This window comes from Scomber scombrus, chromosome 9 (assembly GCF_963691925.1).
Source record: "Scomber scombrus chromosome 9, fScoSco1.1, whole genome shotgun sequence".
In the NCBI taxonomy this organism is placed as follows: Eukaryota; Metazoa; Chordata; class Actinopteri; order Scombriformes; family Scombridae; genus Scomber; species Scomber scombrus.
Genome location: NC_084978.1, coordinates 10132143 through 10155958, shown reverse-complemented (window position 1 = coordinate 10155958; position 23816 = coordinate 10132143). Strand labels below are relative to the sequence as shown.

The 23816-nt window shown below is 37.8% G+C and overlaps 3 protein-coding genes and 1 pseudogene across 3 annotated transcripts; 2 read left to right on the top strand and 2 right to left on the bottom strand.

Moving 5' to 3' along the window:
* On the top strand, window positions 1-4530 carry LOC133986248 (uncharacterized). The gene is made up of 6 exons (XM_062426063.1): window positions 1-76; window positions 239-580; window positions 695-1042; window positions 2883-2999; window positions 3674-3738; window positions 4264-4530. The coding sequence occupies exons 1-6, from the start codon at window positions 34-36 to the stop codon at window positions 4390-4392; spliced, it is 1044 nt and encodes a 347-aa protein (XP_062282047.1). The 5' UTR covers window positions 1-33; the 3' UTR covers window positions 4393-4530.
* Window positions 4531-4920: 390 nt separating this feature from the next.
* LOC133986394 (uncharacterized) lies at window positions 4921-6707 on the bottom strand (annotated as a pseudogene).
* A 6829-nt stretch (window positions 6708-13536) lies between these two features.
* LOC133986241 (uncharacterized) lies at window positions 13537-18421 on the top strand. Its single transcript, XM_062426057.1, has 6 exons — window positions 13537-13612; window positions 13757-14095; window positions 14211-14555; window positions 15482-15613; window positions 17927-17991; window positions 18284-18421. Exons 1-6 carry the CDS (start codon window positions 13570-13572, stop codon window positions 18419-18421), a joined length of 1062 nt encoding a protein of 353 aa, XP_062282041.1. The 5' UTR covers window positions 13537-13569.
* A 703-nt stretch (window positions 18422-19124) lies between these two features.
* Window positions 19125-20982, bottom strand: LOC133986393 (uncharacterized). Its single transcript, XM_062426214.1, has 6 exons — window positions 20940-20982; window positions 20492-20821; window positions 19859-20215; window positions 19540-19674; window positions 19351-19409; window positions 19125-19258 (listed from the first exon to the last, which is right to left on the bottom strand). Exons 1-6 carry the CDS (start codon window positions 20980-20982, stop codon window positions 19139-19141), a joined length of 1044 nt encoding a protein of 347 aa, XP_062282198.1. The 3' UTR covers window positions 19125-19138.
* Between the last annotated feature and the right edge of the window lie 2834 nt (window positions 20983-23816).

Genomic DNA, 23816 nt, shown 5'->3' with positions numbered 1-23816 from the left:
ATCAGTTGTGCAAGACAAGAGTGCTGTACCACAATGATCGTAGAACTGACTGTTCTGATTCTTCTTACTGCAGCGTGTAAGTACAATTCTTGTAAATTCTTCTTATCACATACAAGAAACCTTTTTCTAGTCTGAACAGTCTGTAACAGTAATGAATATAAGACAAGGAGCTGTAAGAAAATGACATTTTTCTTTGTTTTCATGCTGTTATTTAAAAATGTCTTTTGTTCTTCTTTAGCTCTGATTCAAACTGCAGAGGTTCCTCATCTGATCTCTTTGACTGTGGTTGAAGTTGGCGACAATGTTACTTTTCACTGTAAAGTCTCTGAGAGAGACGACTTCTTTTATTGGTTTAAACAGCCTCTTGGACATTTGGGTCAATCAGTTGCTGCTGTAACCCATGACACAATAACAGTTACTGATCAATTTAAAGAGTCACGTTTCACAGTCACAAAAGAGGATGCTCACTTTTCTCTCACCATCAGAAATATAAGCAAAGAGGATGAAGCAACATATTCCTGTCAAAATGGAACAGCATATTCACTGACTTTCAGCAACGGCACGTTCTTGGTTGTGAATGGTAAAAATTATTTTCTGTTATTTCAATCATCATTTACTTTTTTGGCCATTCAAATAATTGAGATAGTGAAATCGTTGTGTTGTACTTTAAATCTTATTTTACTGAATCACACAGACAACAAGCTGCGGAAATCAGTCAATGTGAAACAAAGTCCGGAGACAGCATCAGTCCAGCTGGGAGACGTGCTGACTTATCAGTGTTCACTGCTCTCCAAGAACACAACAAACAACACAGATCAGTGTCCAGATGAAAGCAGTGTGTACTGGTTCAGATTTGTATCAGGAGGATTTCATCCAGGTGTCATTTACACTCACGGGAACAGGAGTGATGAGCGAGGGGAGAGGAGCTGTGTCTACAGTCTGTCCAAAACTATACGGGACTCCTCTGATACTGGGACATACTACTGTGCTGTGGTCACATGTGGACAGGTCCTGTTTGGAGAAACAACTGAAGTGCACACAAGTATGTATTTACACTTGTATTTAATTCACAAGTAGATTTTACATACTTATTAAACCCAGTTTAAATATATTTTTATTTATCTTTTTTTAGTTTAAGAGTTTAAGTTTAAGATGGTAACTTGGTATTGATAAAAACATGATGGCAATAGTTATAAACAAAATGTAATGTTTATCCCATTGGGTTTTCATTTGATACCTTAAACATTTGATATGAAGAAATATTGAAAAAGGAATCAATTCATTCATGAAACATCTGTTCCTTTCTCAATCTGTGTGGAGTCAACTAAACATTATAAACACGACATGGAGAAAGAAAGTAAACAGGCTGTGTCAATAATTATTACCTTTATTTGCTACTTTAATTGACTTTAATTTAATTTAACTATTTAACTGATATTAAGTAGTTAGCTTAATAATGAACAGAAAAATAGGATTAGAGACATTCATGAATTTTAATCATTTGTTGTTATCAACATCAGATGTAAGTTGCGTAACAGTAATTTCACATCTAAAAATGTATATTATGTAATATTTGTTGTATTGTTTACAGAAAGTAGTGCACATGTTATGGCGGCTACCCTTTTCATTACATATTCACATTTCTGAGATCACTACATAGTGGATATATTTACACACTCATTCAGACAAGTTGATGAGAGTTACACGGATCCACAGTTGTTTTACTTGTATTTGGGACCACAGTTAAAGTTTCACAGGATGGTTAGGAACGCCTCCATCTAGACTGCTGATAATGTATTAATCTTTTATGACCATAAAGTTATTTATAGTCCACAAAGAGATGTGTACCTTGTTTTGATTTAAAAAGAAAAGAAAAGAAGAAAAAGATGGCAGAGAATATACCACATCAAGCTGTTTAGCCGGCAGCCTGCGCTCGTGCACACTGACAAATACCTTGGTGGATTTTGGCAGACAAAACATGACTTTTTATTTGCTGAGGCGCTGTCCATGGTGCTGAACTGAGCACTAGAAGTGTGCTAAAGGTTAAAATATAAGAGGTTAAACCTAAGGTTCCCAGTTTGTCTATATGGGAATATGGTCAACTTCGCCAATGTTGACCTAAAAATACATAAAACAACTCACAAGCTAATTAAATCTGCATTTAGAGCTGTGTGAAAGTTAAACATAGATATTTTCTAAGAAAAAAACCAGCTGCATGCATTATTGCAGACAGGCTGGACAAAAAGCTGCCAATGTCAAGTACCTCCATACACTTAACAGTTCAAGATGTCATAAAAACTGATTTTAATCCTGCTTCTTTCGTTGTTAAATTGTCACATTCACTCTGATATGAAGAGTTAGTAAGGTCTGTTAGTTAAACTCTCAGGTTTTGTGATGTTTTATGTGAGCAGCCGGCTTTCACAAAAAGACAGCAATATTAAATCTCAACATTTTTGAATGGAGTTCTGCACACAACAAGCTGTTATATCACAGTATCACTGATGCAGGTTGACCATGGAACAATATAACGTTGGTTACTATTTAACATTTTCAAAAGTGAATGGATTGATTCACCATCTGAAAACTTGTTAAGACGGGAGTTTTGTAAGGTGTGTGTTGTAAGGATTTGTCCCCTATGATGCAACCCAATTTCAAACCTGGTTAGGATTTTAAAACTCCCGTAGACTGAGCCTAGCTTTAAGCAGCAACTACAACTGTGCCATTAGTGGTTGCTATTAGAGACTTCGACGTACCAATTTAGCTTGTTGCCAAAATGTAATCACGGAAGTTTAAAAAAAAAAAAAAAGTGTTTATAGTAATAATATTGACTCTTGACAGTCCATTATTTAATAATGTGTCTTTGGATTTTTTTCTGATTCCAGGATCAAAGTTGGATCCAGTTGTCGTTGTACTTGGAGCACTGTTGGCCTGCTGTGTGACGGTGAATGCCGTCCTTCTGTTCTACATTAAAGGGAGGAGAGTTTGTGAGAATAGCAAAGGTAAGTTCACCATATTTTAATTTTTGTTTCAGTCAGTCCACCTCCAGTCAATGTATTGTTACTTCACTTAGATGTTGGATCACTGTGTAGAATGATGTATTGAATGTTCAGATTTGACTCTTAAACATTGTTTTCATATTCATCTACTACGATTTAAAGTTTTGGTTTTTTTATTGCAATTTTCTGTATTTTTGTTATTGTCAACAAATGTCATTTTCTCTGCTAAACCAACCCTGCTTATGAACGTCCAAAGTCTGATGTATCCTATTCATCTGTGCTATAGACCTCCATAGTTAACCACAAAGTATTAAAAACATGTCAGTGAGCCTTATCACTGTACTGGGTGCTATGTTTATTCATTATGAAGAGTATGAGTTTGTTCAGAAATGGCTTCACAGACTAATAATAGCAACCACTTTTTTATTTATATATAGACATTTATTTAGAGAAGTTTGATGGTTTTTAACCGGTCTCTAACTGCTCAGTCCTCTGGTAGACTTGGTTGGGATCAGATAAGAGACTGAAGTGAACTGCAGGGACAAGTGTGCAACTAAAGCCAAGACCTGATCACTGTGAACAAAGAATTGCTTGGTTTATTTCTGTCTTTTAATGAGACACAAAGCTCACTGATATGACAGTATTAAACACACTGGAGGTTTTTCTTTTATTAACAGGAGCAACAGGAGCTTCTCATAATCTTGGACACAACAAGTCAACAGTGAATCAATCAAACAACCTGGTAATTATGATTCTCATTAATATACAGCGGTGTGTTGCCCTGTGTGCACTGGTTAGGTGTAGTGATCTTGATTTAGGTGTGCAATGAATATTTTGCCAACTTTTCCTTTGTCAGATCCAGAAGGTACAAAGTAAAATAGAATTAATTCACTGTTAAGTAACATAATGTTTGTTACTTTATGATAATCATGAAAAAAAAATCAAGATACATGAATACAGAACAGATTACTGAAAAATATCATGGTGACATTTTGACAAGAGTGAAAATAGAAATGACACAAAACAATGTTAACATTTTTTTTAATGCAGTTCTGTTAAATAATATAACACACCTGTTGCTTTCATGACAGAAAAAATAATAATCAATGACACATTTCACATTTAATCTAATGACACTGAATCAATAATCTCAGATCTCCATCTAAGAAAGTAATTTCACCGTTCACATAATGATGTTACAGTCCTAATCTCTAAATCACTTAAAAACAAACAAATATTAATTACATTTTAATTAATTTTTTTGCAGGATGGTGAAGCAGAGGCAGTGAACTATGCAGCGCTGGATTTCCCCACAAGGAAAAGAGGGAATAAAAAGAGGAGCGAGTACACTGAGTGTGTGTATTCTGTTGTTAGGTCAGATTACCACAACCAGTAAAACCCCTCTCTATAGGCAGAGCAGGACCTTCACACTGCTCCCCAACACTCTGCAGAGGTCTGTAGCTAAGCTTGTTTTAGACAGTGATAGGAGGAAGTTGTGCAGCAGACTTCTCAAAATTATTCACAAAATATACATTTTATGTTATAACGATATGGCATTGATAATAGATGTGGGTAAAGGGGAATTGTTCAAATCAGATCAAGGATACAAATTGGAAATCATGTTGAAGATTCATTTTAAAATGAATCTTTCAAAAAAAACAAAAAAACATTTTGGGTTTCATCACAAGCTTCTTTGAGGAATTTAATCAAAAAATCCCAAACAATTTAACCAAATGTAAAAAGCTGTGATAAAATGTTAAATGATTACATGTAAATATATTTTTCCATGATTATGATTTAGTTCTGTTTTTTAAGTAAGTAGAAGACATTTGTGTAGACACAATTTTCCGTCGATGCTTTTGCGTTCCTTTTTCCTGTTTTGTCAGTTGTTTGTTTGGTTGGTGCAGAATAAACCAACAAGTCATCATATATCTGAGGAAATAAATCATTGATGTAAATATACTGTAAGAGGGGGAAACAGACTAAATGTGCTGAGAACGTTTCTAGTTTAAATTTTAGTTCAAATTTCTTACCTGATGATCAACACTGGCTGTTTCAATATATGTTTGCAGAGCAGCAGCTTTATTATAAAAATGATGATTATAATTAAAAATGGACAATAAACAATCATGAATAATGTTCTGGTTTCACTGGTTTTAATTTACCAGTAATGAATGGTCCAGTGATCTGACTTATACACAACTCAAATAGAATAGAAATTATTTTACAACTTTTGCCAATTACTTCCTCAATAATATGACAATTATATGAAATGATTTTACCAAAGGATCCATTCTGTAAAGATTTCTCCAAACTTGTACATAAAAGCATATTAAATGGATATGTCATATATCAGAACATGTTTTTTTTAAATGTTGTTAGTTACAACACTTACCTTTACATTGTTCACATACTCTTAGACTTCGGTTGCAGATGAGGACGACATTTGCAACAACAGAAACGGCCAAGCAGACTGTTACTATCACTATTCCAATAAATGCTGAATGTGTCGTTTTTACTAGAAAAACAAAACAAAAAGAAAGACTTGTCAATGTTTCTCAAATAGATTTACCAGTCATGATTTTATCAACATAATTTGAGTATTATTTTCATTATTGAACATCAAATCATACCAAGTTCCACTTTTGTTATATTTCCAAATAATATCTTTCCACATGTGGCCACAGCACAGTAATAAGTCCCAGCATCAGAGGAGCTGACCTTCTTAGAGAAGTGATAGTCACAGCTCTTTGGAGACAAATTCAGATCAGATTTCTTTCTACATTCATCAGGGCTACTTCCATCAGTGTAAATGAAGTCCGGGTGAGATGCATTTGATCCGGTTCTGAACCAGTAAACATTGTGTCCTCCTGAACACGTCTTGTACCCAGAGTCAGAGAGGACTGAACACTGGAGAGTCACAGAGTCTCCTGGACGGACTGGATCAGATACTGTCGGCCGCTGAACAACAGTATAGTTTGATGTCCTTCAAGTTTTTAACATAGTTTTACTTTGCACAGGAAACAGTGAATGTTTCCTGTGCAAAGTAAAACTATGTTAAAAACTTGAAGCTCCACAAATTTAGAAAACTGATATTGAAGTAATATCTCAAATAAACATTTATGTTTTGTAATGAAATTTGGAAATTTAGTTATACAAATTAAAATGTATCACGTTATTACCTTTTACTAACAAATATATCCCACTCCATTCAGTATTAGCCCACTCCGTGACTCCACAGTGGTACATTCCTTCGTCTTCTTCAGATGTTTTTAAAATAGTCAGGTTAAAAAAAGTATTATCTCTACGTACTTCGAATCTTGAGACGTTAAACTCTGGTGCATATTGAGTTGATGTATGTTCTATCAGTTTCACGATTAATTTGAGAGTATCGCCAGCACTCTGCTTGTACCAGTAGAGCTCTTTACCGCTCAACTTATCACCAGAGAAAGCACATGTCAAGTTTGCAGGTTCACCAAGTTGAACTGTGATCACTGGAATCAGCGTATCTGAATTAAATGAAAATTGACATTTGACATTTTTAAATAACAATTATCATGATATAGAAAATGTATTATTCATAAAGATGATATATGAACCTCCAAACATCTTGTTGGCATGTAAATTCTTACTTGCATACAGAATGTAAAGAATTAGATGGTACTTACATCCTTGATGAAGGACAAGCAGTGTTACCCACAACACGATCATCTTGACTTTGTCTATTGTTTGAAACCTTGTTGGCTTTTAAGTGAATAAAGGAGGGGATGTGACGTGGCCACAATCTGTATGTCACACTGAGAAAAGCGAGTGATTGGTTATCACAAAATGTAGATTCAAAGTGTACTTCCTGTCACATTGGTCTCATCCTGGTCTTTGTGAAGCATATTTCACCTCTCATTGTCCATCATGCATTTAGTCACTTTGACAATTTCAAAAATGTTTCTTTTTAATTAATTTTAATGAACTCTTTTATTACTGCACTCATGTTTTAGTGCTTCTTATTTTTGGTAGGCATGTGCTGCTTCTGCCCTCACTCTTCATGTAGGTAGTCACAGTGGCACACAATATTTATGGTTAATTGGGATTTTGTTTTTTCTACAAAAATCCAAAGTTATGTTTGATGATGATGATTTCAAATGTTCAATGCCAGTTTTTTACAGCAGGGTTAAGACATGGTTAACGTTAAACAACTGCATGTTTTGATCTATGAAGGGGGGAGAACCCGGGAGAAAACCTAATTAAATCCCACAAATAAAGATTCAGGGCCGAAATGAACGCTCAATAACTTGTTGCTGAGAGGCAGCAGGTTTATGACAGAGAGACTGCAGCAAAACAATTTTATTTCGTAACAAGTAAGTAATAAATACCTAATAACTAACATAAATAAATCCTTAGCTACCCCACTGGTGAACACTTTTGTTATAACAGAAACACACAATTTTCTTTAGTACAACAACACAAAGAGCTCTGACATCAAAAAATGACCTTACAGTCAAATTAAGGATTCCCTGAATGAGAAAAATACACAGTGTAATATACAGAGAATAAACAGAATATTACTTTAAGATATTAATCTAACATGTTTCAGACCTGCTTGAGTAACATTTATAGCTGTATTCTTACAATTGACATTTCAGTAGATTATGTTATAGATGCAAATATACTAAAGAAGTAAAATAAACAAACGACATGAAAGCTGGTTTGTGATTGTGGAGAGCTGTCTGTGTACATCTCTGTTAATTAAAGACAAGGCTAATTCCAGTTCATTGGGGTTCATTTAGCTAAAAGCCTCTCAATATGCCAGTTTTAGAACTACATCCTCCTATATGGAGTTTGCTTGCTCTCCTCATGCCTGTGTGGGTGACAGCTGGGATTGGCTGCAACCCTCTGTAGAGGATAAGCTGTTCGGAAAATGAATATTTAATATTTTATTTTAAGATTTAATATCACAAAGTAATACTCAAAATTATAACATATCTTAAGTTACAGATTACACCGCAGTCAGTGCTGAGAAATTCTGAATGACCAAGATTATGTTTAATGGTGGAAATGTTACTTCCTGAATAACACACTACGTGCAATTTCCTCTTTCTGTCCATCACTGCAGCCTTTTAGTGAAAGTCAGATGACTCAACAAACAGAAGATAACACTTACAATACACTTTTCACTAACTACATATCTGCAAATATAAAGGCCCATGTTTCCTGGTGTAAGATTCTGCAACATCTTTAGCATTCAGTTAAATAGGATTTATCGATCTCTTGTATTTCTGTACAGTTTAAAAATGCATCCAGCCATTTGCCACACTGACAGACAAAGATACAGCGGCCATCTTGGATGTTGTGGAAAACAGCCAATCCAGATGTTCCACATCATCACTGATGACCCGCCCACTGTGCCTGTCAGTCACATCAGCAGGAAGAGCTGACGATTGTAGTCGGGGGGCTGGTGAAAGGAGAGTAGAGCACAACTGTATCACAGCACTGTCATAGAAACTAATTCAACTGCAGGCAGTTTACAATTTCTGACTCAACTAACCTGCATGTTTTAATCTGAGGGAAGGGATTTATAAAATAATGAAATATAACAACCAAGCTGAAATTTGAACCCAAGACCTTGTTGATGGAGGCTGATGTTAATCACTGATAGACTATCCCAAAAGGGGTAATAAAAGAAATATTTTCACTTGCAGCAAAACAGTAAACATGCCACCTTTATGCCCTATGAACAGTAGTGGACACATTCACAATAATAAGACAGAACCACCTGACACTATAATACAGTCAAGTGCAACACCACAGGCTCCTACAAACTTTTTACTTTTTTCACCTACTTGTATGTAGGTGTATAGAGAATGAAACTATAGAGATTGATAATATAAAGACTCAAAACTGCAACAACACTTCTCTATAGATGTATTTCTGTTTGTGGTTGAGTCTGACAAAAGAAAATTGTTCGTACTACTAAATGTAATTTTAAAAAGTCTTGCTTTGTACTTTCTGCTTTTTCTTTTTGTGCACAGTACTGCTGGCAAACAACACACAAATAGACACAAATTGAACACGCATTCAACGTCAACACTGGCTAACAAATGACAAGTGGAAAGTTAGGTATCATTGTGGTTGGGCTTTCAGTGTAAGGTGTTGTTTTCATTGTTAGTTGCTGTGAGAGAGAAGAGTGCTTCTCTCTAATAGTGTTCACAGGTCACACCCCAGTCAGTTTGCCCTATGAAACTGACTGCAAATAAGTATTACCTCAAGTTAAGTTTGCACAATTATTTGCTTAATGTCTGTTCCTGTGGTTGCATTGTCAAAAACACAAATTATAAGCATTATTATTATTATTAGTTTCTTTTTTTCATAAAATGAGCATTTCAATTAATAATTTCAAATTGTTCAATAAAACTTAGCCTGCTGAACTCTCTTGCAGCTTTTCTCTGTTTTTTAAACTGACTACATATCCTGTTGAAGCCCACGGTCATGTCTATTCTTAGTCAACAGCCTCAGTGGTTGGTCAAAGGGCAGAGAAATGCACCTGATGCCAGTGTCCTCTTCTATGCTGAGGTGTCCTAGGGAGGCAGCACTAGGAAGAGAGACACTGGGCGACTGGACAGGCTGGCTCTGTTGTTGCTGTTGAGCTGGAGTCCCTGACATCAGTGGTGGAAAAGAGGACCCTGGGCAAGCTGCTGTCAATAATGGACTGTGACTGCCACCCCCTGCACTGCATTTTAACCAGACAGAGGAGTATGTTCAGCGGCAGACGTCTGTGGCTGTGATGCTCAACGGACAGGTTGAGGAGGTTTGTGTAGTTTTACATTAGTTATCAAGATATCAATGCACATAAAAACATCATTGGGGTTTTATTTTTAATGTGAGGAAAGGATGATGTTGCATGCTGCCATCAGGCCCAGTTGCTGTGGGTTAGTACATAGGTCCACTGCATAAGCTAACTTCCCATTAAAAGCTAATTCTCAAATCTTTGCGTGTGTTTACAGGCTGTTTGATTGACGTTTACATGCCTTTATACTTAGCTTTGTTGGATCTGTTGAAACGTTATCATTGTAATTAGTTCAAGTAATCTGGTGATCACTCCAGCATAGCGAGCAGACGGCCAATCAGCTAAAATAACTGAATACAGTTGGACATACAATGTGATAACACACAGCAGAAGTCGTGCATTTTAGTAAGTATCCTATTCCTTCCTCTGTTACTATTTTACAATGCTTATTGCTACGGTTAGCCATGTTGGCATTGCTTACTGAGCTAAAACTACTCTGCAACTTCTCTTAAATTATTCAAAAATACGACAGTGTTGCTATCATAGACTGTTTATAAGAAATGGACGTAACATCCGTGACGTCACCCATTTGTTTGTGGACTGCTGCTCGGAAGCCAATAGTTTTGGATCTGGGCAGCGCCATCTTGAACATTTCCGGTGCATGCCGGGAAAAATAAAAACACAGATTGTACATATATGGGCATCAGGAGGAGCAAGAGGACGGAGCGGGGGAGGTTGCGAGGGCTGGATCTACCACAGTCTACACTGGCAACCTGGTGATGCTAACCACGTTAGCTGGTACGACTAACTATAACCACAAAACTCCGGAGAAAACTGTTGGTGTGAAACAAGTTCACGGCTATTTCCTGCAGTCCATCTGTCCGCGCTCCTGATCCTGTGAATCAATCAACCTGTCAATCACGACGTAGCCCTGCCCCAATGCATACCCTGCTTTATCGTCTAATATAAAATCAGGGAGGCCAAAATTTCACAAATGAACATACTGCATTGAAGAAGGCTTTAAACTAGCTATTGAGACCATAAACACATTTTGAAAACGTTTACTGAGGTTAGAAATCAAGTGAGAAGTTGGTGAATTCTCCATTGACTTGTATAGAGACGGAAGTCTTTTTGACACCAAAACGGTCACCCCCTGGTGGCCTTTTGATAGAATGCAGTTTTAAGTTATTTCCGCGTTGGCATCATTTCAGAGGACCGGAACTCCCCGCCTGATAGAGACGGAAGTCCTTTTGACACCAAAACGGTCGCCCCCTGGGGGCCTTTTGATAGAATGCAGTTTTAAGTTACTTCCGCGATGGCCTCATTTTAGAGGACCGGAACTCCCTGCCTGGTTGCTATATACCTTGGTGACAGCATTTGGACACAACTGTTACCGTCACCAACTGTAGACTCTGAACCGTAGTCAGGGACCTCTGGTGTGATGCTAGCTCACTTAGCTTAGCTTTAGCTCATTTGTGGTAACAGCAAGACAAAACCAGGACCATCTGAGTAGGAGAACAGGGCACTTTATTTCTAGCACTGAAGGAGACACACAACCCTATTCTTCTTCTTTGTCTTTATCATAGAGGAAAAATAAACTTATAACCATCTCATTCACTGTGGCTGCGGCTACCGCCAACATAACTCATACACTACCCAGGATACCGCTGTCGCACATCTCTCTGTATCACAAACACACACACAGACTTTATATTACTTTGTGTTTGAAAGCTAGCACGTTATATGGCCATCATGTAGCCGAGCTGCAACATGCACAGGTCGCTGTAGGCTACCCTGTCGCTGCCGCATGGAGCCTCAAATGTAGAGGCAACAGCTCGAGCCCTGACCGTTAGCCCATCCTAAGACTGTCAAATGAATGGATATGATGTACAACATTATGTCTAAAGTTAGTCTAAGATAAGGTGACCAGATTTCTGAAATGAAAATCGGGGACATTTTCAATGCGGCAGTGAAAAATCATTAAATATTATCATCGTACTTTTTCATGTATTTTAACTAGCTTTTATTACACAAAAGGACCTGTTTAATAAATCAAAATATCAGCACCGACAAATATCATGTATCAGTAGCGCACAGCAGTGTCAAAAACACAAATGTAGAATACTTTAGAAAAAACATCTCTCTTCCAAAGTTAAGTGTCATGTGCAAAGACAGCTGCCAGACCAGTAGCTAGTAAATATCATCAAGACGTAATTAATAATAATTACCAAGTCAAAACATATGAGTATATTAATATAATACATGACTCTGCATTTATAAGTACTACAGTCATTAGTTACCCACACAGCCCGACACAAAATACAGAAGTTAGCCTAACACACACAACTATGAACCATTGATTTATTATTAATTTATTTATTATTTTTAACAGAGTCTCATGTCCCTATGCCTACAGGAAAATCATATGTTACCAAAGCAGTCTTCCACCTCCCCCTCTTCCAAAACAGGGCCACATACAATGTCATCACCTGGTAATCTCATGCTAATGTTAACGTTACAGCGTCACTAATGACAGATATGAAAACATTGTCATAATGTTAACGTCCACTGACTTTTAAAACATTACGTTAGGTCTTCAATTCAGATAAACAACTTACTTTAACGTTACATCACTTCTCACACACACACACACACACACACACACACACACACAGCCAAGTCTACTGCCAATTCACACCAAATAAATATGTTCATACACAACATACCATTTATGACCGCTGGTCTTCTTTTCTTTCCTTTTTGCCGCCTCTAGGTTGTTGTTGACGCTGCCGCGTCTGGTCGTACGTCCTGATAACGTTTGTACGTCATACGACGTCTTCTCTGGCGATGCGTTAAAAGGCTTCCATAATAACTGGTGTTTGAGTCTGCGCGCATTTTCCCCCCATTCAGTGTCAAAATCGGGGACATTTTCTGGGACAGCTTTGACCGGGGACAGGTCACCCAAAACGGGGACTGTCCCCGGAAATCATGGATGTCTGGTCACCCTAGTCTAAGACTAACTAAAACAGATATATGACATTATATACCCACCTAGTTACTTACCTGTCCAAGAGAAGAGTCAAATTGCAGTCCTTTGGCATCTCGCAGGGTTCCACCTTGAAAATGGAGGACCAAGGTTGACCTGGGTCTTATTCCCCTCTTTATCAGGAAATGTTCTGGGCCAACTATGCAACATGCAGGTGAGGCCGTCCCGACCTCCAAAACAGAGGCTCCAGAACAACACACACAGAGGGCGTGTCACGTGACTCTTTACTCCTGGCGTCTGTACACCGCTAGTTGTTTACAAAAAAAATAACATTCCTGAAAGCTGATGAAGCTGTACTTTGCATGTAGCCCCTTTAAAAGAAAATTCTACAGGTCATCTTTACACATATACCGTGTGTGTGTTGATGGGTGGAGAAATACAAACATAAAAGTAAAATCATTGCTTCATAGCTACATCTTTATATAGAGACAAACTGTTAAAATAAGGCTTCTGTGTTTGTGCTAATTTAAGATAAACACAAAAACCTAAATTATAGACAAAGAAAGTGAACTTAATCATAGTTAAAGTCATAAGAATAAAGATAATGCTGTAAAAACAACACAAATACAACAATTATGTCTCTTATCAACGGAAAATAGATCACTGGTTTGTCTAAGGGGAAGTTCATGTTCTGTATTTCAGCCAATCACAGTGATTTCCACTTTATAAACCTTGAACAACTTGTGACCAAACCTTCCATTTGGTGGGAAGACATCAGTTGTGCAAGACAAGTGTGTTGTACCACAATGATCGTAGGACTGACTGCTTTGATTCTTCTGACTGCAGAGTGTAAGTACAATTATTATCGTCTTATCACGTACAAGTATGAACAATCTGTTACAGTAATGAATATAAGACAAGGAGCTGTAAGAAAATGAAATTTCTCTTTGTTTTGGTGCTGTTGTGTAGTAAGTTTCTTTTGTTCTTCTTCAGCTCTGATTCAAACTGCAGAGATTCCTCATCTGATCTCTTTGACTGTGGTTGAAGTTGGTGACAATGTTACTTTTCACTGTACAGTCTCTGAAAAGGACAACTTTCATTGGTATAAACAGTCTCTTGGAGAAATGGGCCAATCAGTCGCTTCTGTACTCAACAATCAAATAACAGTCAATGATCGATTCAAAGAGTCACGTTTCAACATCACAAAAGAGCGTGCTCACTCTTCTCTCATCATCAGAAATGTAAGCAAAGAGGATGAAGCAACATATTTTTGTCAAAAAGGAGCATCATATTTACCAACGTTCTTCAATAGTACATTCTTGGTTGTGAACGGTAAAAATACGTTTCTATTATTTCAATAAGCATTTACATTTTTAAGGCATTCAGATAATTGAGATAGTGGATTCCTTGTGTTGTATTTTTAATCTTATTTTACTGAATCACACAGACAACAAGCAACAGAAATCAGTCTTCGTGAAACAAAGTCCGGAGACAGCATCAGTCCAGCTGGGAGACGCGCTGACTTTTCAGTGTTCACTGCTCTCCAAGAACACAACAAAAAACACAGATCAGTGTCCAGGTGAACGCAGTGTGTACTGGTTCAGAGCTGGATCAGGAGGATTTCATCCAGGTGTCATTTACATTCACGGGAACAGGAGTGATGAACAAGAGGAGAGGAGCTGTGTCTACAGTCTGTCCAAAACTATACAGGACTCTGATACTGGGACTCACTACTGTGCTGTGGTCACATGTGGACAGGTCCTGTTTGGAGAAGGAACAAAAGTGGACACAAGTATGTATTTAATTCATCAATAGATTTTCCATCAATGCCTTTAGCATTAAAATGCCTGGCTAAAATATATTAGGGTTTGGCTTTTTAAAAATGTATTATAGTTTTTATTTCTACAAAGTTCTAATTCTCCCATCATGCAAAAATATGTTTTGTTCCTGTTACTTCATTTGGATGTTTGAATGTTAGCATGCAATTCTGGTCCAGTTTAAAATATGTCTGGAGGGGTTTCATCAACCATGCAAGTGTAAAGATAAGTGCAGGGAGGTAGGTCTTGGGCTCACTGACGTGGGTGGGTCATGTATGTGCAACAGAAAGTAAAAAAAGGGCTGGGTGAAGGTGAACATAGAGCAACATGTGTGCTGATTATTAAATACTCTTTCAGCCAGTCATATTCCTGTTTTCAGCTCTGAAACAACTACACACAGTTAAACATGATCATGACAGATTACCCAACAGAAAGCTTTTCTTCAAGAAATGTTTTCATCACATAATGAACACACATCACCATGGTGTTTGTTTTCGTCAGTTAGTTAGGCTACTATATGATTTAATTGGTCTGACACTATTTCAACCATAATCAAATTTCAACCGAAATAAAACAACTCACTCTGCACTCCTTCATTTGAATGAACCTCCCACCTGTTTGTGCCTCTCCTCCCACATTTGAGGTCAGGAAAATACCAAACAGTCAGAGTGCTGCATCTCTTAATCCAACTGTGTTTATTGAAGTTTGTCAAGTCAAATAAAAGTCAATAAAGAAGACTACATATGATACATATTGCAGTAAACATGTACACAGAAAGTGATGATAAAAGAGTTAAATACTTAACCAGATGTAATTGAACGGATATTTAAATTGCTGATGAATAGCAAATGATAACTACTGACAATCCATTAACACATCATTTTTAATGTCTGTTTGGAAGATTTTCTGATTCAAAGATCAGAGTTGGAGCCAGTTGTCTTTGCACTTGGAGCACTGTTGGCCTGCTGTGTGGCTGTGATTGCTGTCCTTATCTTCTACGTTAAAGGGAGGGGAGTTTGTGAACATTGCAAAGGTAAGTTCACCATATTTAATTTTTTATTTCAGTTAAAGTCCCCCTCCACGCAAAAGTGCATTTTGCTTTCTTTCACTTCACTTGGATGTTGGACCTTCACTGTACAGAGTTTGACACTCATATGCTGGTTTCACATCAATCTGCTGAACAGGGAAAGTTTCTCTGTGCTCACCTTAAATCTCAGTTTAAAGGACATGGCTGGCCGTTTTCTATAGTTGTCTTATTGTCAACAAATCACATGTGCTGAGAAAAAACCATCAATTAATTAATTAATCCCATTTAAGAATATTCTGTGTCTGTGCCCCCAACCCCTACTTATCTGTGCCATAGACATCCATAGTTATCCAAAAACAATTGAAAACATTTCACAAGCCATGCTGTTGTATTAGGTGATATGTTTATTCATTGTGAAGAGTATGGACACAATCATTTGTTAAGAAGCAACTCCAAAGACTAATAATAGTGTTTTCAGTGAGCAGTTACTGTACATGCAGATCTTTCCTTGTTGGTCTCTATTATGTTTGGAAATTTTAGGGTCAAGCATGGGCCTTGAAGTCACAGTAAAGGCAGCACTAAAATCTTGGCAGAGACAATACTGTCTCTTTCCATATGCTGTAGATGCATTGAGTATGAAAACAGGATGCGGACAGTTTCCTCAAGATCGTGATAGCATTAGAAGGGTGTATTGATATTACTTTGATTTGACTTTGACATTTTCAGCATAAGACATCCTGGACTCCTTTGCACTTTCTCGACTGATGACTTAACCACTGACAAACATATTCTCTGTAACATATTAAAAATAAAAACACTTCCAGGTTCTTGTCACTGTGTCCGCGTTGATGTCGCAGCATGTAATTTGGCTGCATGAGCACTGTCTCCTTCATGTACTTTAGCCCTTTCTGAGGGCCAGGTTGCTATCACTTTACATACATCCCTCCATGTCAGCATCACTTCCTCCCCTCTTACTCTTGCTTTTGCTGTCCTATCTTTTTCAGCCCCTCTGCTGGGTTCACCTTGATACCAGCTATGAGGGGAGCGTGTCTATGTTCCCACAGCCCGACATATGACATGGGAGGAAGGGGGTCACGGTTTAAGGGGGGGGCAACAATACGTTATGTGCATTAGGGAATGGCCATACCTGTGCTGTGGGAATGTAGGCCTGAGGGAACATAGTGCCTAATATGGTGGAAAATCCTTGAGGGAACATAAGACTTAGGAAACATAGGGCCTAATTTTGATGGGAGGGCTGTGGGAACATAAAAATGAGCCCCGCTATGACAACTTGATCCAACGATCTTACTGTGGCTGAATTTACCTTTTCATTCTTATCGTGAAGTCATCTGTTACGCTGTCCCCTACTGCAGGTCAATGTTCATTAACTACTTGTCATTGACTCTCAATCTCAATCATACAACCAGGGCATTTACCTTGGAACATTGGATTCTGAGCTGTACTGCCACATCTTTGTTGCTCTCTTTCACTCAACTGCAACCTGTGTGGCACCCCCAAACCAGCCATTGCCCTGCCTTCTACCCTTAGCCCCTCTCCCCAAAGGTGTGAATAAGAGAAGAGGACCCGTTCTCTATCTACTCAGACCACCATTTCGTAAACTACCTCAACCCCACCTAGACATGCCACAATTTACAGTCAGCCTTGTCCAACCTTGTCACAGTTGACAAACTAAGTTCAAAGTTCAAAAAGCATTTATGTTCAGCCCATTTTTCAGCCCTCCTTTCCCATTTTTCAGGATTTCAGTGTACTCAGTAAAAAAAGAGGCTATTTATTGACCTCTCATCCCCCCACAGTTAGCTCTCTTTAGGATCAATAACCTGATTCCCAGTGTGGACTTTTTTATGCAGTACACCACCACAATTGATCATGCCATCTCCAGGCCACCCTGTGCACATACTACTTTGCTATGCTCTTGACCTTCAGCTGCAAGGCCAAACATGTTGAAAGTATTATCTTTGTGTGAAGTTCTTTCGGGGGTTCAATCCAGCCAATGGACAGCTCCACCACCCTGAGTCTTGACGCCCATCTTACCCTCCCACTATCAGCCATTGTCATCTCATTGACATTCTACCTTTCATCCGTTATCAACCCTCCTTCCTTCCTTCATTCTTTCATCCTGCAACCCTCATCCCAATAACATTCCATCCCACGTTCCTCAATCCTCACCCCTCATCCCAACTCTTTATTCCCCAAACCAACCATTATTAAACATCGCAGCTCTCTATAATTATTCCCAAAGCACACGGATATGTAATTAGCAAACCTTCTCAACACAGAAAGTTTTGCTTTTTTTAACAGGAGCAACAGGAACTTCTCACACTCTTGGACATGACAAGACAACAGCGGACCAAGCAAATGATCTGGTAATTATGCTTCTGATAAATTTGTAGCAGTGTGTTGTGGCTATGCGTAGTGATCATGATGTGGCCAGGTGAAGAAGATTAGATAAGATGTGATAATGTGCAAATATTATCTAAACATTATAAAGAGCCAGAAATAATAAAGTAAATGAACAAGTGCAGCAAATTATTTTAGTAAATCACTTGTTTATATTGTTTTCACCTGAATACTGTTCACATTTTGAAAGCAGATTTTTTTCAGTAATATCACACATCTGCTGCTTTTAATGACACACAAATATTATATTGTTTGCAGGATGGTAAAGCAGAGGCAGTGAACTATGCAGCGCTGGATTTCTCCACAGCAAAAATGAAGAGAGGGAATAAAAAGAGGAGAGAGTACAAACAGGATTGTGTGTACTCTGTCGTTAGATCAGATTACCACAACCAGTAAAACCCCTCTATATAAGCAGAGCAGGATCTTTACACTGCTCCTCAACTCTCTGCAGAGGTCTGTAGCTTACGCTTGTTTTAGAGAGCAAATCATATTATGAGTATCAGTGTCAGTCACAATGTGTATTTTCTGAAAGGTGTTTTATCCAGCAGATTTTCAGACAGAGAGCTCTCAAACGTTGAGAAATATTCAGTTCTTAAGAAAAAATAAATAATCTAAACTGCTTTTCTTTTCAAATTCTAATTTAATGATGCATTTTTGTTTATTTAAAACAGGTACACAAACATCAATTTCATGGCATGGCACTGAGGGTCACATGAAATGTTAAAAATGCACATCAGACATAAGAGGAAACTCTCCTCAGCGATTTTTTAAAAGATGAATCGTTTAAAAAACAGTTTGGGTGCCGTCACAAGCTTGAAACATTAAACACGATTTGAAAAATATGGCACGTTAAAGGCTATTCCAAATGTTTAACTATTAAATGTTATTTTAACATTGTGATGATTTATTTAATTTTTTGAAGTAATCATTTTCAAAGATAGCAAACAATGTTACAAACAGAATCTTTAAGATCACCCAAAACTTAAAAAAGCATTATGTACAGAGGTGAAAGGCATATGTCAGAGCAGCTGAAACATTATTTTCACATCATATGGTAGACAAAAACTTTATTAGACACAATTAACAATTCTGGTGTGTGAATGAATCCATCTGCTAAGTCCTGATATTACTATAGACACACTTTTCCCCTATAGCGTTTACATTCCTTCTCCCTGTTTTAGCAGCTGTCTTCGTAAAGATTGCTGTAGAATACACCACCGAGTCCTCATTTCTCTGAGGAAATAAATCCCAAAATATTGTGAGATGGGAAGTCAATGTAAGGATGAGCAAATCGATAAAAAACATGCTGTCTTTAATTTTCTTACCTGTTGACTTTGCTGATCATCACTGGCTGTTCCAGTATTTGTTTGCAGAGGAACAGCAGCTGTATTATAAAATAATAACAGTTCAGTAATATGACTAATGCTAATGCACAGCACTAATGTGAATCTAAAGATGATATAGCTGTTACTAAACATGGTTTCATAGATTCATGTTTGAGTAATTTCCCTTACCGTTACAACAATCACAAGATTTCCTCTTGATGCAGATGAGGATGGCTGTTACAGCCAGACTTATAGCCAAAGCAGCACATAGCAGGTAGATAATTGTGTTGGCCTTCTGTAGATCACTCCTGCTGATAACTGAAGCTTTATAAAAAAACAATTAAATAAAATAATGTTAAGAAACAGCAATAAATAATTGGTATTCGATCAGATCATATGAAGTAGAACAAATGTTTCTCCGAGTTGATGATAATAAAACACATGCATAGGACAGTTTAGAAACCATTATATAGACTATAATTGTATATATTATAAAGTATTTATTCACCTTCACTGTCCAGTTTTGTTCTATTTCCAAATAATATCTCCCCACATGTGGCCACAGCACAGTAATAAGTCCCAGAATCAGAGGAGCTGACGTTCTTAGAGAAGCTGTAGACACATTTCTTTGGAGAACGAGCCTCAGGACTCTTTTCACATTCATCAGCACTGTTTCCATGAGCGTAAATTAAACTGCGATGAGATTCATTTGATCCAGCTCTGAACCAGAACACTTTGTGTTCTTTGGGACACCTTTTACTCTCAGAGTCAGAGAGCACTGAACACTGGAGAGTCACAGAGTCTCTGGGACTGACTGGATCAGATGGAAAGTCTTGAGTGATAGCTGTGATATCAGGTTCTGGTCCTGGAGAATTGAAAGCACAAATTATAAATATATTACTAATTTTCATTAGGATGCATTATAAGGTGGTGGGTATTGAAGTTACTATTATTTATGTGTTAACAAAAGACAAGAATCTATGTCATGCTTAAAACAAAGATTTGAGTCCAACTTACATGTTAAGTAAGTAAATGTACCAATTTAAATGTAAAACTGTTGTTATAAATGACATTTTATATCCACATAACTCTACAGTTCTTAACACATCACAATTTTGTTGCTGTTTATTCCTATATTTACCTTTGACTCTGAGAAATGTTCCACTCAAAAATGTCATGCGGGTATTTTTCACATTTATACAGTAGTAGACTGCAGTATCACTTAGCTGTGTTTCAGTAATATGCAGAACAAATGTTCCAGGCCCTTGTTTCGCTGTTATATGATGATTATATTGATCCACAGCATTATAATCAAAGGTATATGTTCCACCTAAAATTTCAGGAAAAGTTCCAGAAACAACCCTGATCCAAAATAAGTTTGATTGCGAGGATTTCTGGCGGTTACATGTCAGAGTCACATTTTGTCCAACATCAACAGTCTTTGTTGCAAAGATGTGATCATCAGTGCATCCTGGAAAAAAAAATCAGAGCAAGGATTAACAACACATATACTGTTTGTTTATATACCTCCTCGATAATGATGCAAGAGAAATGTATCCAAAGTTAATCTGACCTCTACATATACTTACGCCCAATTTTGAGCATGAGCAGTATAGGAACTACGATCAGCATTTTCTTGTTTTACCAGAGGAGACAGCCGTCAGTTTAGACGGTATTATAAGATGCTTCACTTTAATGTGATCAGTTGAAATGGGAGGGAACCTTTTCACAGCAATCTGATTGGCGGTTAATTATGGTGGCGTTTCACTGCACTACCCCAGTGGAAATCTGTCAACCTAAACTTTCCAACTTATACATATGAAACAACACCAGCAAAATTCTCAGGTTTGGTTTTCATGGTGGGTTCCTTACAGTGGAACGCCTACAGTAATCACAACAAATACAGTATGCTGTTTTATGTTTAAACAATATTTTCCTTGTGAGGAAAATAACATTGTTCTCTGCAGATTGCTCCATATTACAAAACCGACAACCAGTAAAATAATTTTTTATGTTCATCATCATCATCATCATAAGGTTAAATATTATTTCTACAATATTTTTGCATGACAACAGTATGGGTAAAATTAAACACAATATTTGTACCATGAAGCTCCATAATGTCTACACACCACTTCTTGCATTGGCACTGGATAAAAGAGTTTGATGGAAATGAGGCACTGCAAAATAGTTCAATATGAACATACTTCTTAAGGAGACTGGGCTATATTTATGCTTCTTTAATTTTTTAATTATATGTTTCTGATGATCTGACCAATTTGTGAGTTTAGCTTTTAACATTCTAGCGTTGTTGCTGGCCTGTTCAATATGGGGTTGAAAGTATTCAACCATCAAATCAAATCAAAAGTATTTCAGTCAGCCTGAATAAAATATGATGATACGATTAAAATACTGAAGTCTTGAGATTTATTTATAGTTCTGCATTAAGGCTTTACAGCAGCTATGTGTGTGGGCTCTGTGGCTTCACTGAAGCTAAAGTGCACCTTCTCAAAACTGTAACAATACATGAAAACTCTAACTGTACAGTACATGTATGAACCACAGAGGTTACTGAGATACCACTTTGGGACCACAAGAACTGTGATGCCTGCAGGTTTTTGTTCCAACCAATCATGAGCACGTGATTCAACCAAACAACTGTCTGAAGACTGAGATCAGTTGATCAAATGAATCAGGCCTTGTGTGCTCCTGCTTAGTTGGAACGAAAACTTGCAGACCCATGGCCCTTTATGAAATAGTTTGGACACCTCTGCTCTGCAAGCTTCTGATTGTTGAAGATAAAAATAAAATTAAGCCAGTTGAAGAATTGTCCTCTTTTCTCTAACACACATAGAAAAGCCATTTTCATTGCAAAGTATCTGCTCATTGCCACACTTTATCACAGAGAATAAACACTGTGACACAGGAGTCATGCAAAGTATGAGTTAAACTGGCAATAAGTTACCTGGTTGCAACTCCAATTATCTTAGCAGCCAACTTTCGCTTTGTATCACAGTCAAGTACATAAAAGTCAGCATTGCCAGATGGGGAAATGTTAAAGTATCATAACAGAGGCTTCAAATGTTTGTATTTTGAGGAAATCGTATTGTGAGTCATAACCAAGAGAACTAATAAGCACAAATCTAACATCAACTTGTTGAGATGAACAACTTCATGACACTGCCTTCAAATCTAGCCACACTGTTTAAAATATATTTTTTAAAAATGACATAGTTGTGTTATGATTGGCTGGAAAGACATCATGTGAGAAGAGATGTTGGATCCATAAATTATGATCCTGATCATGTCGGGAAATCAGGAAATTATTTAAAATGAGATAGCCTAGACCAGTGGTCTCCAACCCTGCTCCTGGAGAGCTACTGCCCTGCATGTTTTAGGTATCTCCTCACTCTAACACACCTGATTCTAATTATCAACTCGTTATCAAGCCCTTTGACAAGCCTCAGCTGCTTGATAACGAGTTAGAGTGAGGAGATACCTAAAACATGCAGGGCAGTAGCTCTCCAGGAGCAGGGTTGGAGACCACTGGCCTAGACTGAATACAACTATTAAGAGTCACAAAATGATCAAATTATTGTACATTATGGGACTTTTGCCATCATTGAACATACATCGAACAGTACTTTACAAAGACAATATGGCAATACTGAAAGTATACAAGCACAGTTATGGTGGGGAATATAATTAAAGCAGGACATCTTACGTAGATAGTGTCACAGTCTGCTCTGTTACCCTCCTGCTGATGGTAAATTTCCATTCACCACACCCCTGCTCCACTCCTGATAATCAGCCACACCCACCTCATCAGTTAACTCAGTTCACCTGGACTCTCAGCTGCACCTCGTCTGTAATCTAGCCAGTATACTCCTGTTGTTCATTCACTCCTTGCCAGATCGTCACTTGCATTTGCTTCATGCCAGCCCTTCCAGCACTATTTCAGGGACTGATTCCCTGGTTTCGACCCTGCTTGCTTTTGACCTCCTTTCCTCGTGTCTGTTCCTGACTGAGTATCGCCTGTGGCTGTGTGGCGTCCTCCGGCTTCGATCCTGTCAGGAGTGCTACTGGCATTGCCTTACCTGCTGCCAACTTTGTCTTCGGTGACCCTGAGCCTTGCCTGCCCCCCCCCCCCAATATGTATTCTGCCATATAACTGTACAGTTACCTTGGGGACTATATAATAAAGAATTTAAAACTGCTCCCTGGTTCTATGCTGCAACTGGGTCCTACCACCTCCACAACCGTTACAGATAGTACCAATGGGAGAAGTTGTATTCAATACCCTGTTCTCAGCAACAGTTGAACGAAAATTGGGGATGCAATCTTTGTCCGATCACACCCCAAAACTACATAAGCACACTTCCTATAGATATCAGGGAAGCCAGCTCACTAAATATTTTTCAAGGACAGATGAAAATGTATCTCTTCTCTTCAGCTTTTAACTAGCT